Source organism: Lontra canadensis, unplaced genomic scaffold (assembly GCF_010015895.1).
Source record: "Lontra canadensis isolate GAN:19392208 unplaced genomic scaffold, GSC_riverotter_1.0 scaffold16, whole genome shotgun sequence".
NCBI lineage: Eukaryota > Metazoa > Chordata > Mammalia > Carnivora > Mustelidae > Lontra > Lontra canadensis.
In genome coordinates this window covers 4631521-4650545 of record NW_022631010.1, presented here as the reverse complement: position 1 = coordinate 4650545, position 19025 = coordinate 4631521, and the positions used below count along the sequence as shown (strand labels likewise).

The following is a 19025-nucleotide window of genomic DNA, read 5'->3' as shown; positions in this document are numbered from 1 at the left end:
TATTAATATCTTGGAGTGAAACAAGGCTCCCGTGTTGTGCGGGGAAATGGCCTTATTTTTTTAGCGATGCAGCTAAAGTATTTAGGGTGAAAAATTCATATCTATAATCCACATGAAATTACCTCAAAAAGAAATAGAGGCAGCATTATGGGAAATGCTAACGTGCATCCGGATGTTGGGTATATGGTTCACAATGCTATTCTCTATTTTTCTATGTGTCTAAAATTATTTATTGTAAAAATACATACACACATACGTACATAAATATAAAAATATTCAATGTTATTCAAAGCAAGCCAGTTGACTTAAAGAAAAACCTAAGAAGGAATCATGAAGGTGGGGCCTGGGTGTGGCCACAGCTGTGGCCGGTGGAAGGCTGAGCAAGACAGGAAGACCTTTCTGGGCCAGGCAAGCCCCACCTGTGTGCGGGCCCTGTGCAGCCCTGCCCTGTCTGAGGACCCTTCCGCTGAGACACCCTGATTCTCAGCCCGAGTGCTGGCCTCTGCTGCTCTGATGGGCTCTAGGCGCCTTGCCACTGGGTGCTCTGCTCTTCCCCAGGATACCTGCTCTCAGGTTTGGGGCCCAGAAGGAGGCCAGCAGCTTAGCTGACCTGAATGGCCAGACTGCTCTGCTGGTGTCTGCAGTGGGGCCAGAAGGACACAGCTCCTTCCCATCAGTCCATCTCACCCTTAGGATCTGGGCCTAGGCATGTGCCCTCTTGTACTGTCTACCTCATTGGACAGGCAGGGAAACTGAGTCCCAGGCCTGACCCAGGCCTGGACTCTTCCTGAGGACACTGGACACATAATCTCACAGAGAGAAGAGGCAAGAGAAGAAAGTCTAGTGCACCAAAAAGGTCAGAAGCTGATATCTGGCCTTCAGCAAGTCAGGGTCATAGGAAGAGGGGGCTCCTTCCATGGGCCAGGGACAAACAAGGCACCAGGACCTCCACTGAGAACAAAATAGATGCAGTCACCCTACTGCTGAGCGGACACTGTGGGAGATAGACGCTAAGGAAGTGAATCAGTGAGCACACAACACACCATTCACGGCACACTTTTAGCAAAGCTAGGGAGGCATGAGGAGGTAGAGAGGGGGCAGTGGCCAGATCACTTTAACTTAAGCCCACCTGTGAAGGGTGAGGGAGGGGCCGGGGGCTACCTGGGGAAAGAGGGCAGGCGCAAAGGCCCTGAGGCAGAGAACAAGTTTGCCACCTGGGGCAAGGAGGCCAGCATGGCTGGAGTGGAGAGCACAGTGCAGAAGGGAAGGCCCTGTGATCAGGTGTAACAGGACAGGATAGCGGAGGGCAGGGTACGTTTTGGATCCGAGAACTGAGCAGGGATGAGAGGGTTCTGGGCCTGGCAGGCTCTGACATGTTTCAAGTGTCCCTTTGGCTAAGAAAGGGAGTAAGGGGAGAAAGGGCAGAACTGGAATTACCAGTGAAGAGACTACTGTGACAGCCAGGCAGGTCACGAAGCGGCTCGCCAGCAGTGGGGACAGAGGAGAGGGACAAGAGGCCTAATTCTGGATCTGCTAAGGGGAGGGATGTGGAGTGTGGAAGGAAAGAAAGGAGTTAGGAGGGAAAATAGCAGCTCCATTTTAGAGACCCTGCTCCTTACCATATCCCCAGTGCATGGAACAGAGCTGATATCAATCAGTAGTTACAGGAAGGGAAAAAGCAAATACAGGAAGAATCCCAGCCTCAGCTTCCCCCTTCAGACCAGCCTGGCTTTTCTTTTCTCGACCTATCAAAAGGCGACCTCTGGTGGCCAATTGTGGGAACTGTAAGTCCTCAGCTTGAAAGTGATCTGGCATGGGAAGACCTGGAGGATCCCCAGCTGAATAAAATCAGAGACCCCACAGATCCCTTGCCCATTTTACTGATGAAGATACTGAGGACCACCTAGGTTCAGGTCTGATCTTTATCTCAACAGTCACCCCTTCTGGTATCCAGCTGTTGTTTTCCAGAGCTGAAGGAGTCTTTCGGGAACGCCCATAGGATGCCAGGAGTCCCTCCTACATTTTCCTATTTCCTAGGAAGCGTCATGCTGCCTTGGTTTGCATACATTCCGGGTCAAGGCACTTCCTAAATCCCCAAACCAGCCCATACCATCCCCACTTACCTGGATGGGAAATCTCTACCCCCTCTGGGCTAGAATTTCCACCATCCTTCATTCCTGGAATCCTGCCCCTGGGCACCCAGTGGAAATCTGCCCACAAAAATGCATTTGTCACACACACCCCTCCCAGCCCAGTTACTCCAGCTTGAGTAAAGGACATGATCACCCATCTGCACCCACTCGGATGACACCACAATTTCCCCCACTTTCAACTCCTGGGATGCCCTTGAGCTGTCACCCTTCTTCACACAAGACAGAGCTGAGGAGAGGGAAGGAGGTCCCAGGTGTGTTCTGAGCAGAACAGGGGAGGCTGTCACCTCCGTTGAGCTGCATGTAAGACCTCTTGATGCAACACAAGATGGCATTTCCAGTCTCTTTTACTTCTTTTTCTTCATTTTTCTTTTTCTTAAATAATTTTTAATTTTAGTCTACCCAGCTAACAGGGTTTAGACTTCTAGAAAATTAAAAATATTTCGGTTAAGGCTAAAGTCCTCTTTGATCACTCCCCATCACCCTTCCCAATTCCTGACCCCTTCCACATGCACAATTCCAAAGGTAACTGCTGCTGCCGCCGATTTGAAATTCCTCCTTCTAGATTTTTTCCTATAGATGTATACTCGGTAAACACCACACACACACACACACACACACACACACACACCCTTAATGAATATGTACCATTTATTTGGGGGGGATTATTTCTTTTTAAATAAATAGAATCATGCTGTACGTATTTATCCTGTGACTTTTTCCTCCACTATGTTCTGGGCTCTTGAATTCAACTCACAGATATGAGGGGTTGCATCATGAGACTGGCCCTTACAAAAAGTAAACCGCTTTAGAAGCACTCCCAGAAGCTCATCTCTCCAACCCTCTCTCGCCCTACTCTCCCTTTCCCCCTCTCCCGCTCTCCTTTCTCCCCCCTCCCACCTTTTCCTCACCCTGGCACTTAGACCCCACAGGACCCCTTGAGAGAAGTTCCTAATTCCCCCAATGCCCAGGACAGGTTCATCTTCAGAGGCGGTGACACCCTGCGCCCTCTGGTGGTTTCCGTGGGTAACTGCAGCGGCGCCTCCAGCCCCGCCCCCGTTCTCCCATCGACCCATCAGGAAGCCCTACCCACCCGCCACCTAGGCGTGAACCTTCCCGCGCCCGCCCTAAGGGCCGGTCGCGGATTAGCTGATCTCGGTTCTGGAAATCCTCCTAGTGGAATGTGAGCGCCCTTGTGACCTGCCTGAAGAATGTACACATTTAAGAACTCCCGGAGGGCAGCTCTTGGTGGGAAACTCGTGGTCCCGGTTAAGAGCCTTTGGAAGGCAGCTGGATGATCTCTCTCTGAGTGTGTTGTAGTCCCCTGCTAGGAGCGGCTTCTCCAGGTATTCTGCACAGGGACAGACAGATTGCCCGTGCTTGCTGCTGCTGTATTCTTGGTGGTAATCGATATGTGCCCAGCAGGGGAGGGGCTGCTGAATTCTTCCGGGTGCACTGGGATCACGGACTCATCTCTAATCCTACTTTTCCCCAGCCTGGGACTCTGTCCCACTCTGCAGCCTGCCCCAGCAAACCACTCCGGGTCCCCCTCGCCCTGCTCTCTTTTTTCCTACCGACCACATCTACCGCACCACAGAAAGCCCTTACTTAGTACGTTTATTGTCTCTCCCGCTCCACCCGAACGTCAGATCTCCAAAGACCAGGGCTTTGTCTCTTCGGTTCAATTTTAGGTCCCACGCATCATTTCTCACGGGGCCTGACATCGTTGGTGTGACCGAATGAGGGAACGAGGGAGACCGCGTGCACAAAGCTGAACGCTGAGACCGGGTTTGCAATAAGAAAGAAGTTTACTTTGCAAGGCAGCAAAACGAGGAGCGGGGACAGGAGGAGAAAATCTCAAATCTGCCGGCCTGGAGGAAGGGTCTTGAGTCTTTACTGAATTTGAGGGAGAGCGTGGACGGATGGGACTGGAAGCTACAGAGCAGTGAGCCAAGGGTGAGGCTGTGGTTGGTCTTATCGGGGCACACCCCCGAATCATGATCCTCGGGTCCTCAGTCCTCTTGGTTGGGGGAAAACAACTTACACAAACGCCTTGTGACTTGCGCATCAAGAGATTTCATCTGTAAGAAGCGGTTACAAGCCCTCCTGATAGAAGACCCAGGCTTAGTGCCATTTAGAAGCAGGCATTTAGAAAGTCTTTTGTGAAAAGAAATGGGCCTTGGGTTAGAGCTCCCTGACCTCCTGCTACCCTAAACACAAGGCAACAACAATTTCGCCTTGTGTGCGGTGGATTGAAAGTAGAGCTTTTATTGTAGAGCACCGGTTTCACTAGCACTTAATAAACATCTTTCAGAGGCTGAAGCCAGTGAATGAGGGGCTGGGTGTGCAGGATATAGAAAGAGCTCTGAGCTAATCAGTGGAAAAGGCAAGCCTCCCCAGGTTGGTGGACGGGATGCCCCAGGCTGTGAAGAATGGGGGGAGGGGAGGGGAAATGTTCTCCTGTAAACCTAAAACTGCTACAAAAGATAATAATAACGGTTGTAATCACACAACAGAGGCTGTCAGAGTATCTGCAGACAACAAGGAAGGGGAGAACATTCTGGTTGGTGTTCTTTCATTGGGGCATATGAGGACTTCAGCTGTCTCCATTTTGACCTCAAACTTTTTAGTTGGGTTCTTTCCAGCACGGCTCTGGGATCGGGTGGAACACCCTGCGGGCAGAGAATCCCCTGCCCAAGGCAGAAACTGTCCACTGTCCCTTCCAGCCACAAGAACTGTCCTGAGCCGGCAGGACCCGCCCATGCTTAACTCCAAGACCGTGAATGATTTGACCCTCACTGTCCACCTGCACGGGCCCACCCACCTGTCCCACAGCTTCCTTACAGAAACTGGGAAATATTTCCGGCATTTTGGAAACAGTCCTTGAGACATTAGTCCTTTGTCCTCCCGGGGCTGGCCTCCCTGAAGTAAATTCCTTGTTTCACCACCACTTGGTCTCTCTGCCTTTGGATTTGGTCAGCAGCCAGTGGCAGAACCCGATCTGCTTGGGAGCCATGAAGCTAGGTGCTCTTGGCACCCTCCCACCCCAGCTATGTATGCTACATTTATTAAGCTCCCACTGTATACTGGTTCTATTAGAAACAGATATCTGGAAAGATTCCTTTGGTGGAGAAAACGTTTAAGATTGGCTTTGAAATATGGATACGATTGTGCCAGAAAGAGATGGGGCAATGTATTTGTGATGACGTGGAGGGAGCTAGAGGGTGTTATGCTGAGCGAAATAAGTCAAGCAGAGAGAGACAATTATCATCTGATCTCTCTGATAGGTGGAATTTGAGAAACAAGGCAGAAGGGAAAAGAGAAAACATAGGGGAAGAGAGAAAACAAGACAAAATCAGAGAGGGAGACAAACCATAAGAGACTTTTAACTATAGGAAACAAACGGAGGGTTGCTGGAGGGGAGGTGGGTGGGAGGATGGGGTAACTGGGTAATGGACATTAAGGAGGGCACGATCTAATGAGCACTGGGTAAGTGCTGGGTTATAAGATGGATGAATCACGGGCCTGTACCTCTGAAACCGGTAATACATTATATGTTAATTAATTGAATTTAAATTTTAAAATGTTTAAAAAAATATTAGAAACAGGAGTTTTAATAAAATTGGGGGGGGAGAAGTTTGGTATTTTAAGGGTCCTTTACACTGGAAAGCTGCTGTTGAAAAACACTGTCAACAATTGAATAAACTACATCTCAGAGGTTTAAGTAGCTAAAATAGAAACTTGGAATGCTTGTTCCATTACAAACAATTTCAACATAAATTTTTACAATTCTTACTTATTAATACATTTGAAGATACCAAAGTTGGACACAATCCATGTTGATAACATCTCGGCAATAGTATGAAATTGGTTCCAGCCCTGTGGATTCCTGAAGCCAGTCGTAAAGCAGTGTCAGATTGTTCCAGAGTGTGGAAGAGCATAATGAAGGATGAAATTTGAAAATTACATTTATTTATCTTCATTTATAATATCTAGGTTTGAAAGGCCATGAAATATATTAAAATCTAGGAAAGTTTGCTTCAAAAAAAAAAGAGAGAGAGAGAGAAAAGATTAAATTCTTATAGAAATCAGTGATATGAGACACCTGGGTGGCTCAGTGGGTTAAAGCCTCTGCCTTCGGCTCTGGTCATGATATCAGGGTTCTGGGATGGAGCCCCACATCGGGCCGTCTGCTCAGCAGGGAGCCTGCTTCCCCCTCTCTCTCTGCCTGCCTCTCTGCCTACTTGTGATCTCTGTCTGTCAAATAAATAAATAAAATCTTTTCAAAAAAATACTTAGAGAATGGCAAGCAGTTCTGGCTGGAAGCAAGAAAAGCCACATGTAAGAAAAAGCAAAGTGATAGATGTTGTCAAGGTTTACTGGTCCCGGCTGAGAGAGGATGTAAATGGGAGGCTTGGGCATTTTATTTTTTAATTTGGTGAGCAACAGGGGAGTCCTTGGGGGCTGATAATAACAATATGTTTTTAAATTAAAAATAAAAATACCACAAGAGGCACCTGTGAGATGGCCAGAAGGGAGACCATATCAGCAGGGATTCGGGTCCCACTGAAGGGACAGAAAGGAGCATTAGTGGGTGGGGGAGGGCTTTGGGCCAGGAGTCGCCTCTTGCTGCCCCAGTGCTGGTGGAGCCTCCCCTAGGGAGTGCATTCTTGTGTCCCCACGCCCCAAAGTGCTCCTGAGCTCCTGCTCAGAGAGGGGTCCGGTGTTCTCCTCCAGGGTCTGCTCACCTCTCACTCACCCCAAGCATCTGCCTGGAGAGCGATCGTTCATCAAGCAAATGAATATCTCAGAACAAGGCAAAAAGTGGGCAAGATTACTCAGGAGAAGTCAACATACAATGAAATTTACCAGGCAGGTGCCAGACCCCGTGTGAGCGCCAGCCAGAGTCCGCTTCCAATTTAACCCTGCACGTCCCAGCTAGAGCACCTCGAGCCAGTCACTTAACCTCTGTAAGTCTCAGTTTCCCCATCTGTAAAGTAGGGACTAAAAGTGGTATCTGCCTACTGCCTAGGAGTCCTGGAAGATTTAATCAGATTTGAACTACTACTATCGTCCAATGGCCATTTGTCAGTGGGCATCAGAGACCAGCCCTGCTGAGGCTCTTGACTTTCTCTGGGCCTCTGTTTCCTCATCTGTCAAATGGGATTGTCATAGTACCACGCCCCCAAAGGGCGTGGCGAAGAGTAAATGTATTCAGGCATGTCAAGCTCAGCGTCTGGCACAGAGTCAACTTGGCACACACTGGCTGTTAGGATTTCTGCCCTACCAGGAGGATGCTATTAATACCCCCACTTTCCAAGTGACTTGTTTGAGCTCCAGTATTGGAACCAAGAGTTTCTGCTCCGGGGAGCCCTGTTCCTGAGCGAAAGGAATTATGGTGGCCCTGGGCTGAGGCCAGAGCCAGCCTGGGCAGGTCTTCTGCCTTCTGGGAGTCAACCCTCATAAAATCCAGACGGCCGGAAGCACTCCCTGATAATGTGAGCCCTTTACTGTCACTGTTGTATCATCGGGATCATGGGGATTGGGCGGCTGGGCAGACTGCACACACACAGTAGGCTCTTGGTGCTACAGACAGCCCCGCCCACCCTCCCCTGCCTCTCCCTCCCTGGGCTGGGCGGGGCAGGTTAATACTAACCGGCTGCCTCCTCCCCTCCCAGGCAGAGCTACTTGGGAACGGGACCTGCAGGTAAGCAGGCCTTGCTGGGCAGCTCAGGGCTGTGAGACACTGGGCACTTGGAGGGTGGGGGGCACTTGTCTGGGGACAGTGGGTGGTCTATGGTTTTTTCCCCTGGTTTCAGACTCCTGGGCTGGAGGCTGGAGGGACAAAGAGGAAGAAGGGCTTTCTCCTCTGTGGTCCGGTTGGAGCTGGCCTGGTGGACTTCAGCCCCCTCCTCCCTGGGTCAAAAGACTGGACCCCCACTGACCTCTGCCCGGCTGCGTCTCCAGGCCGCTGGGCAGTCTAGATGGCTGTTCCTGCCAGGTTGGGCCGGAGTCTCACCAGCCTGGCACGGGGGCTGGGGGTGTCGGATGGGCACTGAGGGGAGGCTGCTTCGCCAAGGTCAGCCTTGTGGGAGGCCTGCAGCCCTTCCAGTCCCTGGGAAGGAGGAGGAGGAGGAAGGGAACTCGAAGTCCCTGCCAGCCAGCCTGGGCTCCCATTATCTCCTTGCTTCTCCCTGTAAACTGAACCCAACAAGATAGGGGCATCCCCACACCCTTTCTTCAATGGAGAAACCAAGACCCAGAGAGGGCAAACAGCTGGTTTGAGGACACACAGCCAGTGAGCACAGGCCTGGATAGCTACCCCAACCTGAGATGGGGGGCATAGTTGGGCAAACAGTGCCTCCTCTTTGGGCCTCAGTTTCCCCACATTCGTGAGATGGGAACATTGAGCTGGAGGCAGCCAGGGAACTCTGAGGTGAGGAGAGGCAAGAGAAGGCCGCCTGATCCACAAGGATGTGAACGGTTAGTTAGGTGAGGGCTGGGGCTGAGCCAGGCCGGAGTTCCAGCACACACAGTCACTCCTCTACCTCTGTTGGCTCCCCTCCTGCCCCCTGCCCTCTCTGCCCCACCACCTCCTTCATCCATGCCTCTGTCCCTCTGTCACTGTCACTTTGGTTCTCTCTCTTTCTCTCTCTCTTCCTGCTCTGTCTAGTCAAAGCCACCCTGCTTCCAACCCAGACAACCTCCCCACCACTCTCATGACAGGCCAGATCCCATATCCCAGGCCCCAGGCGAAGGGCCTGCAGGATTCACCAAGGACGCTGGGACAACACTGACTCAGACCCTTGTCAAAGAGCGGGTGTAGACAGGGCCCACCCTGCCCGCTGGCACTGCCTGGGCCACCCTCCCTGGCTCAAGCCACAAGGCTGAGGCAGGTTTGGTCGATGGCCCAGACCTTTGCAAACCAGATCGCCACCGGGCCCCTGGAAGAGAAGCAGGGCCCTGCTCCCTCAGAGGTGATGCCGCAGTGGGAGTGGTCAGCACACAAGCGATAAGACGCAGATAAAGCTCGGCAGGTGAGCCCAGGCCACAGGCAGGATCTGTTGTGCGGGAACAAAGTGGAGCGCGCTGGGAGTGGAGGCTCCGAGGCTCAAGGTAGGACGGGGCCCTTCCTGCCCTCCTTGGGGCCTGGGACTCTCTGCTCTGGATACAAGAATTCAGAGGAAAGAGACACCTTTGCCAGGGGCTGTCCTGCTCCGTAGCTGGGTGCAGATGAAGTCTTCAGTGTCTCTGCCAGAGCCTAAGGTCTCTGGTCCCCCACTGCCACTGGGGCCCAGGTGGCAGATATGTCTTGGAGTCTCATTTCTCCCCTTCCCAGCCCACAGGGTGAGGAGGCCCCAGGGCGAGTGGAAAGGGGCCTAGCTCAGCTCGGCCCCTGCCGCCTCTTCGTAACTCCCTCCCTCTGCTTCGGCTCACACTCAGCTGTGCCTGGTGACAGTCCCAGCTCCCAGGGGACCAGCTGGGTGACCCGGGGCAAATTACTTTTCTGAGCCGCATTAACTCCTTTTAAAATGGAGGTCGTCGTGCTGCCTACCTGGGCATTGTTGGGAGGATCTGATGCGTAATGGGGGTAAAGTGGTTGGCCAGTAAATAATGGCTGCTGTTAGTCTTACTGTTGTTGGCATTACCATCTCTCCCGCCTGGAGTACCACACCGGCTCCCTAACGGAAACACAGGCTTCACTCCCACTTCTGCCCTGGCCCCTCATGACTCTCCTCGCAACAGCCAGTGGGATTCTGTTAAAACGCAGTTAGAGCCGGTCCTCCCTCTGCCCAAGAATGGAGATGTGGGCTCAGAGAAGACACCTAAATTCTTGCCTAGGGGGCCCTTCGTGACCTCCCCATCCCCCACCCTCACATGGCTGCAGCCACCCCAGGGCCTTTGCACTTGCTGTCCCCTCCCCTGAACTACTCTCCTCTGGCCAGGCTCACTCCCACACTTCCTTCATATTCCCTCTGACAACCCCATCTATGATTGCCAGCTCCTCCCAGCCTTGCCTCCCTCCCACAGCCCTTATCTCCTCTGACTTGCTCTAGATTTCTTTTTTTATTTTGCTTAGTACTTCTCATGCTTTTCTGAAAGTAGAAATTACTGTCCAGCACACCCCGAGTGGCCAGTAAATACTGGTTGAATGTATGAACAAGAACTGCAAGGTTATTGTAGGAAAAAGAGAAAAGAGCTATGTACTTTTTAAAATATTCCCAACATACTCATTGGGAGCCCCTCCTGTAGTGCTCAGAAGCCACCAGGCCTCCGCACATGCGGTTCCCTCTGCCAAGGACATCCCCCCACTCCCTTCCCTCCCCACCCTGCCATTGTCACTGATCAATGGGCTCATTGTATCGCTCAGGTCCAGGAGCATGGGGCACTTGTGGCTGCCTGAGGCAGGCCCCGGCAGGAGAGCCACACAGGACATGGGTCACGCTGGGCCATAGCACCATCATGACTGTTTTCCAGCCAACGGAAGAGACTTGCAGGGCCAAATCACTTCCCTCAATCTACACAGCCATGTGGTGCCTGCATCAGAACCCAGACCGCTCAGCTCTGTGCAGTGTGGGGATTTAGTCTTTCCGTGCATAGAACCTAATGCACATAAAGGAGGCTCAGGCTTCTTACCTGCCCATCTGTTCTCACCTCCCATCAAGCCCACTGCTCCAGCCACACTGGCCCAGGCTTATTCCTGCCCCAGGACATTTGCACAGGTGGTTCCCTCCGCCTCTGTGTTCTTTGGGCATTTTTATTTCTTTTTTAATTAAAAAAATATTTAAACATTTGATCCATCTGGAATTCTTTTTTCAGGGGTGAGGGATAAAAGTAAGAAAGAGATCCAGCTTTATTTCTTTTTTCCCAAATGATTTTTTCCCCCTGGCAAGTCTTATTTTCTGACTGGTTCTGTGCCGGAGAACTACATATTTATAAATGTATAGCTGGACATCTGGTGGAACTCTCATTCTTTTAATGGCTTTTCAGATGATAAAAGTAACCATCTTTAGCAAATCTACCTCCTCCCTTTTGTTATTTACTTATTCTTGTTTATGAGGAATATCATTTATTGCCTCCTCTATATCCTTGTTTATTTTACACTACCTTCTGCCATCCAGGTCCAGAGGAGTGAGTCACCAGCCCGCCGCACACTGTCTGGGGCTGTGGGGGAATGATATTCAGATCATAGATACCCACCACTGCTTTGACCCCACTAAGGACGGCAGTACCTATCAGTATGGAATGACTTGGGGTCTTAATTTATACTATTGGCATCAAATCCCACATTGAGAGCTCTTTGTTTCTCTCTCTCCCTCACTTCCCTTCCTCCTTCCCTCCTTCTCTCTCTTTTTCTCTCTCCATCCCTCCCTTCATCTCTTTGCCTTTCCCTGGAAGAGAAACTTTGTCCCCAAGTTTACTCTTAACCTTTCTATGCCTGTTTAAGGTGTATTTCAACAACGAATCCTATTTGATTTTGGTTTTTGATCAAATCCCAGTTGGGGCAGGACCTGAGTTTCTGAGTTGGGACATCCAGAATAAAGGAGATAAATGTCCTCATGAGTTTTGGTCTACTATAATCAGTCTCTCTATATTCTTCAACGTCTATCTCTGGCCACAAAACACTGGGCCACTGTTTTGCTGTATATAAAATGAGTAGTTTAAACAAGAGAGCAGCTTATTTATAATGTAAACAACACTGAGCAAACAAAATAGTTCAGTGGCGGGCAGAGCGGGGCCAGTATGGCAACTCTGTGCCACCAAGCCTTAAGGTCTAATCTCCCTCTAGTGCCCACAGTACCCTTCTTAGCACAAAACGACCACTGAGGTTCTGGCCATCACCTCTGACTCCCAGACAGCAGGACAGAGGAAGGGCAGAAAGGCACGCTTACTCCCTCATCTTTAAGGAGACTTCTGGGAGGCTGGGAAATGTATTCTCTAGCTTGGTGGCTGTTTGCCCAACCAAAAGTCTGGTCTCTGGGACACCTAAGGAAGAAGGGAAGAGTGAGTAATGGGAAGCAGCTAGCAGCCTCTGCCTTGGAATACCATTCAGCCTCTACCTTCTTGTCCTTCCCTATCATTTCCCCCATCAGAGGCAGAACTCTGCCTGAGTGGGTGCGGGGCAGCGTTTTTTAGTGGGATTCTGCCTGTTGTATACCACATTCTCGTCTCAGGTGGGAGAGAGCAGCCAGGAAGCTGTGCATGACTGACCTGGGAAAAAGGACCTTCCCAGGCGACAACTGCCTGGAGCTTCCCTCCCTGAGTCCTCTCGATGGGGGGCCCAGAGCCAGGCCTGTCTGGCCTCACAGGTGGGAGCTTAAGCCACCTGCTTAAGTCCTCTGGACAGCCGGTAGTGGCAGCGGTGGTGGCCAGAATGCAGGTCAGACTGCGGTCTGCTCAGTGGAGGAAGAAGGGAGTTCATCTGGGGCTGAGAGTCAGTCCTGTGTGTGGAACCCGGAAAGGAGCCTCTGGGTGTGGGGATTTTCCCAGGTGAGGCCCAGCCACAGGGAAACTTCCGCAGCTTCTAGAAGAGAATGAAGTTAAACTGGTGTGGGGGGTGGGGGGGGTTCAGGAGGCCAAGTGTTGCACCCGCTCCAGATCCCACCTCCCCAGACCTCACCCTGTTTCCCATATGTAAAAGGAGGGAATTGGCTCTATCAACATTTCTCTCCAAAATGGTTCTTCATGGGAAGCTTTTTTTTTTTTTGCCTTTTTAAAAAATTGTAATTGTCATGTATTAATTTTCATGTGACTTGGACAAAAATGTCTATGTCACCAAACCCGCCATTTCACCATGAGGATGCTAGCTAGCTCTCAATAAGTGCTTACTGTGCGCCAGGCCCTGTTTAAAAAACATTAGCTCATTAACATATTTGCATATCATTACAAACCATGGAATCAAGACTGTCATCCTCTCTTTACAGATGGGGAAGAGGCACAGAGAGGCAATGTCACTTGTCCGAGGTCACCCTCCTAGCCAGGGGCAGAGCTGGGTGCAAGCCCAGATCTTTTTGTATGTTTCAGGCTTATTTGTACATTTTCCTCTGAACTGTTCACATCCTTTGCCCACTCTTCTATTTAGTCTTTTTGTTCTTAATTTCTGCAAACTCTTTACATAAGAGGAAGATGATTTGTCTATGATTTACACTGCACGTATTTTCCCCCAGGTGGTCATCTTTTGATCTTACTGTTGGTATTTCTGACTGTTTTTCTTTTTTTCGAAGAAGGTGCTTTGTTTGTTGTTGGATTACTTTTATCTGTTTTAATATTTATGCAGTTACATATGTTGGACTTTTCTTTGGCGGTCTCTGGAATTATGAGCCACCATTAGGGAAGCTCACTCCTCTGGAAAGGTTAGTTATAAAAGAATGTGTCTGTGTTTTCCTAGCATAAAAAGCCAACTTGCTCATGAGAAGGGAAAAAGATCAGGGGAAACCTGGGCTCCCCGACATCATGTTTTGACAGTCTTCGACCCTGACTTTGCTCCCCTGGCGTTCTTCTCCACTGGCTCCACTGGCGCCCCCTGCAGGCTGATCTGGGAGGTGGCGGCTTCCGCACGGGGCAGACATCACCATGGCTCTCCTGATTCACCTCCTGGTCTGCACCTTCGGGATGGGCTCCTGGGTGGCCATCAACGGGCTGTGGGTGGAGCTGCCCCTGCTGGTGGCGGAGCTGCCCGAGGGGTGGTATCTTCCCTCCTACCTCACAGTGGTCATCCAGCTGGCCAACGTCAGCCCACTCCTGGTCACGCTGCTCCATCACTTCCAGCCCGACTGCCTCTCGGAGGTGCCCATCATCTTCGCCGTGCTGACTGTGGGCACCCTCGCCTGCACGCTCTTCGCCTTCCTCTGGAATGTCACCTCCTGGGTGCTGGATGGCCACCACAGCGTCGCCTTCATGGTCCTCACCTTCCTCCTGGCGCTGGTGGACTGCACCTCTTCGGTCACCTTCCTGCCTTTCATGAGCCGGCTGTCCGCCCACTACCTCACCACCTTCTTTGTGGGCGAAGGACTCAGCGGCCTCCTGCCTGCCCTGGTGGCTCTTGCCCAGGGCTCAGGTCTCACCACCTGTGTCAATGTCACTCAGCCGTCAGACACCACCCCAAGCACTGAGACCACCGGGAAGGAGGTTTTCCTACAGGTACCTGGCATGATCCATTACGGCTCCCCATGCTTGGTCATGGAAAAGACCATGCAGAGGGCTTGTGTTTCCCAGATGTTGGGTAGACCGCTGTTCTTGACCTGACTGTGTGTCAGATCCCCTTCCTGGGGGAGCTACTGAAATACAGCGGGGGTCCCCACTCCATCCAAACCAATGGAATAAGACTCTCTGGGGGGTGGGGCTTCTCGGAGACCCTTGAGGTCCCAAGTGTGTTGGAATCTGGAGTTTCGGATTTTAGAACCCGCCTGTCCTGATATTTAATAGCACCTGTGACGTCACTGCCTACAGCCCTGGGGGGGGGGCATTCCTGCCCAGGGGCCACATTAAGGCTATAAATAGACGACCTCCATTCAAGTGTGACTGCCAACTGAGGCATGAAATAAATCCAAAATTTCAGAGCTTTTTTGCATTTTCAAATTGCAAAACAGGGATGGTAAACTTTTATTTATTCAGAAGTCCTCAGGTGTGGCTAATGTACTGCTGGGGATAAGAACTGTAGACTTTGGGCGCCTGGGTGGCTCAGTGGGTTAAGCTGCTGCCTTCGGCTCAGGTCATGATCTCAGGGTCCTGGGATCGAGTCCCGCATCGGGCTCTCTGCTCAGCAGGGAGCCTGCTTCCCTCTCTCTCTCTGCCTGCCTCTCTGTCTACTTGTGATCTCTCTCTGTCAAATAAATAAATAAAATCTTTAAAAAAAAAAAACTGTAGACTTTTTTTTTCTTTAAGATTTTATTTATTGAGAGTGAGATCAAGTATGCGCACGAGAGAGCACAAGCAGGGGGAACTGCAGAGGGAGGGGGAGAAGCAGCCTCCCCACTAAGCAGGGAGCCCAACACATGCTTAACCATCTGAGCCACACAGGTGCCCAGAACCGTAGACTTTACACATTGCTTCAGTTTCCTTAAGAAGCAAGTGGACTGGCTTTCCCACGTACTCCCCGTGAACCTCAAGGAAAACGAACCATTCTGACACTCCCCAATCCTCCAAAACGGAGGCTAATGGTGCCCACTGCACAGGGCCATGAGGAGGCATGCATGGGCTGACCTGTGCAAAGGGCCAGTGCCCAGTGAGCACCATAGATCAGTACCTGAGGAATCCTGTGTATATTATTCGGCCCTTACTAGCAATGTATGCTACTGATTGGATATGATTATTCATATTGTTGTCACCCATGTCCTGACATCTCCCAGGGACCAGACTGACCCTCGTTTTGTCTTTCCCCAGGGAGCTAATGTCACCTTGATGTCTGACCTGACCGGGACGACACAGTCCGCCATCCATCTGGAAAGCCGCTACCTCCCAGCCAACTTCTCGCCCTTGGTCTTCTTCCTCCTGCTCTCCTTCATGATGGCCTGCTGCCTCACAGCTTTCTTTGTCCTCCAGCGTCACCCCAGGCCCAGGGAATCTTCCATAGAAGACCTCCTCACCTCCCAGGTCACCCTCCACTCCATCCGGCCACGAGAAGGGGAGGACCTGGGCCCCCCAGACCCAGGGGCTTGCATCAAGGCCCAGGGGCATCCAGAGGAGAAAACAGACTCCAAGCACCCAGGCCAACTGGCCTTCGTCTACATCCTGGTGGCCTTCGTGAACGCACTCACCAACGGCGTGCTGCCCTCCGTGCAGACCTACTCCTGCCTCTCCTATGGGCCTGTGGCCTATCACCTGTCTGCCACCCTCAGCTCCATGGCCAACCCTCTTGTCTGCTTCCTCTCCATGTTTCTGCAGCTCAGGTCTGGCCCAGCTGGCCCTGGGTTGCTCAGAAGGCAGAATTCCAAACCCCAGCTGTCAGGCTCTGTGTATAGAGCCTGGTTTCTAGGGTTGGACCACCTGGGTTCGAATCCCAACTCTGCCACTTCCTGGTTATGTGGTCCCGGACAAATCACTAACTTCACCTCTTTGTGCTTCAGGGAAACTTATCTGGAAAATGGGGATAATAGGCATTCTGCCTCCTAGGGTTGCTGGGAGCACAAATGAGCTAATTTGGTAAAGATTTTAGAGCAATATCTGTGCATATGGCAGATCTAGTGTAGGTACTGACCGGCCCCTGGCCCTTAAGGAGGAAAGTGCAGGCAGGAGATGGTGTTCCCATTTACAAGGGGGAACCCCGGGGCTCACAGAAAGGGTCAAATCCCACGGTCTAGTTCCCAGGACTTCAGCCCTGTCCTCCTGCCTCCAGCTCACGTTGGCTCCCTTATGGCTGCAGATCTGGAAGAATGGCTAGGCAAATTGATAAAATGCAGATTGAGCCAGCCTAGATTGGAACCTAGATCTCAAATGTTAGTAGGCAAGTGAAGCGGTTCCTCTTCAGGGGTTCAGAGCTTGGGAGGAGAACCACGGACTCTGGGGTCATGACACTGGAGGGCCCACAACCTCCCAGCCACCACTATGCCCTGTCTGCCCTCTCGGGCCTCTATGACCTGCTCACACCTGCTCCCTTCCCCCAGCCCAGGAAGGAGGGAGAACAAGGAGAGGAGAGTCAGATGGAAAATGTCACATTGCCAGAGAGCTGGATTTTCTCCCTTAGGGCTTGAAACTGGAGACTGGAGATTTCTGGGGAAGCTGGAGATTTCTGGGGAAGCAGAAGCAGAGGCCACCGATGTGTGGAACAGGAGAAGCCCAAAATGTTGGACATAGCCGGTCTGAGACGCAGGGACTCCAAGGATCTTGGAGGAAAGAGTTCTTAGAGGCAGGGACAGGCCCTCCGCCCCCACCCAGGACCACAGGCCAGTCTTGGTGTTCGGAAGGGTGTGCACAGGGAGGCCCTCGGGGGTGACGACCTCTAATGAAGGACAGGGTCCTCCGTTGTCACACCTAAAGCTGACATGGGAGGCCACCGGTGGAATGCATCCAAGCCAGCTATCAGAGCCCCTAGATCAGGTAGACCTCATGTCGTAGATGCCACCAGAGGGGAAGGGGTCGACTGAGGTGGCCCAGCTCAGCCTGCAATGCCAGGCTCCAAGCCATCTTGTCAGCCCAGCCTCCTGGCAGAGCTTGGGAATGTTGCAGGAGGAAATGGAAGCAGACAGAACACTGGGTGGGGCCCTGGGCAGGCCCCACACACTCTGTTCCACAAGTCCCAGCAGCCATGCAAGGCTCCTAGTGCCGGTGAGAAAGCAGGCTCAGGGACCAGTCTTGCAGCTTCAGTGGGAATTGGGATCTGAACCAGGTCCCCATAGCACCAGAGTCCATTCTGTTTCACCTGCCGTGAATGCTCAGGGTGACTTAGACCAGTATCGCCCCTCAGAAACCTCGTGGACCCACTTAAGGCAGGTGGCCTGGAAGCTTCCACGTGGATCTGACCTCTAATCCTGGAGACGCTGACCATCATTCTACGCAGTGCCCAGGGTAGGGGAGGCTGAGGTCAGGCTGCTCATCTCCTCCATTCTCCTCCTCTTCTCTGCCCTAGGTCTCTGCCATTCCTGGGGATCCTCACCGTGCTCGGGACTGGCTTCGGGGCCTACAACATGGCCATGGCCGTGATGAGTCCCTGCCCTCTTATGCAGGGCCACTGGGCTGGGGAAATCCTCATTGTAAGTATCTGGCCTGTGCAGCTGCCTCCCTCCCTACCCTTCACCTAGCCAAGGAGCTTTCTATTAGCCAAAGTCTCATGTTTGCTCCAGAAGGAAGCCCCAGGTGGGGCTGGGCAGGGGAAGGGATAGTTCTCATTTGGGAATGGAAGCTTAGGAAAGTGAGGTGGCTGGTCCAAGGAGACATTCCAGCCTCTCCCGTGAATGTGTACCGCAGCCCTGGCCTTCTCCCCGATGCCCTGGACTTGATCATGGGGGCCACAAAGGCTAATGGGTTCTCCTTTGCCCTGGAGGTGTGTGTCAACTCGTGGGGCCCCCTTAGCCCTAGGGAGAAGCCCCCAGATACTATTGAACATAAAGGTTATTCCATGGGGTTCCCTTAGCCCAGTTTGATCACCCTACAGGCATCCTTCTCCCTTGGGGCTCACCCCAAAGCCGCCTTCACTCTGCATCTCTGCCGCCCGGTATCCGCAGGTAGCCTCGTGGGTGCTGTTCATTGGCTGTCTGAGCTACGTCAAGGTGATGCTGGGCGTGATCCTACGCGACCGCAGCCGCAGCGCCCTTTTGTGGTGCGGGGCGGCGGTGCAGCTGGGCTCCCTGCTCGGAGCTCTGCTCATGTTCCCGCTGGTCAACGTGTTGAGGCTCTTCTCCTCGGCTGACTTCTGCAGCCTGCAGTGCTCCGCCTAGAACACCTGGCGAGGTCCAGAACAGGGTCCTGACCCGCTGCCATTACTAACACCTGGAAACTTGAGCAGGGCACGTGCCCGAGGCCACAGGGCAAGGGGCAGGGAGCTAGGAAGCAGAGGCTGGGTATACCCTCAGGCACGGTGGAGAACGCCGCAAGACCTCCCACAGGACCTGGAACTGCAAAGCACAGCCCTACTCCGGTGCTGAGTCACAGTGCCCGCAATCCCATTGCAGAGCTCTTTCGGACTGTTGAGAGCTGGTTTGCAGCCCCAGCTGGAGGCAGGCTCAAGGGTGTCAGAAGGGAGACCGCTGAGGGGGTGAGCAGCCCTCACAGACTGTGTGACCTTGGGGAAGTCACTTAACTTCTCTGTGCCTTCCTAAAATGGGGATTATGATAAATAGCGCCTACCTCATAGGCTTAGCACAGGGATAAAGGGGAGAAGTGCCCAGGACATAGCAAGCCCTCTTGGGCCATTTCCTGATCTGATGCCCAACAGAAATA

At 52.2% G+C, this 19025-nt stretch overlaps 1 protein-coding gene across 2 annotated transcripts; it reads left to right on the top strand.

Moving 5' to 3' along the window:
* The first annotated feature begins 7616 nt into the window (after positions 1 to 7616).
* On the top strand, positions 7617 to 18702 carry SLC52A3 (solute carrier family 52 member 3). 2 transcript variants are annotated; one of them, XM_032858991.1, is made up of 5 exons: positions 7617 to 7648; positions 13540 to 14291; positions 15534 to 16039; positions 17716 to 17839; positions 18311 to 18702. In XM_032858991.1, the coding sequence occupies exons 2-5, from the start codon at positions 13725 to 13727 to the stop codon at positions 18521 to 18523; spliced, it is 1410 nt and encodes a 469-aa protein (XP_032714882.1). In that variant the 5' UTR covers positions 7617 to 7648; positions 13540 to 13724; the 3' UTR covers positions 18524 to 18702. The 2 variants fall into 2 exon arrangements, with proteins under 2 accessions (XP_032714882.1, XP_032714883.1); XM_032858992.1 differs by lacking the exon at positions 7617 to 7648 and adding an exon at positions 7829 to 7857.
* The last annotated feature ends 323 nt before the right edge of the window (positions 18703 to 19025 follow it).

What these genes read in the sequence shown, in the direction of transcription:
- SLC52A3 (XM_032858991.1), top strand. Translation starts at nt 13,725, where the DNA reads ATGGCTCTCCTGATTCACCTCCTGGTCTGCACCTTCGGGATGGGCTCC. An exon ending in TCCATGTTTCTGCAGCTCAG is followed by an intron (nt 16,040 to 17,715) that starts GTCTGGCCCAGC and finishes TCTCTGCCCTAG; the next exon opens with GTCTCTGCCATTCCTGGGGA. An exon ending in GGGCTGGGGAAATCCTCATT is followed by an intron (nt 17,840 to 18,310) that starts GTAAGTATCTGG and finishes CGGTATCCGCAG; the next exon opens with GTAGCCTCGTGGGTGCTGTT.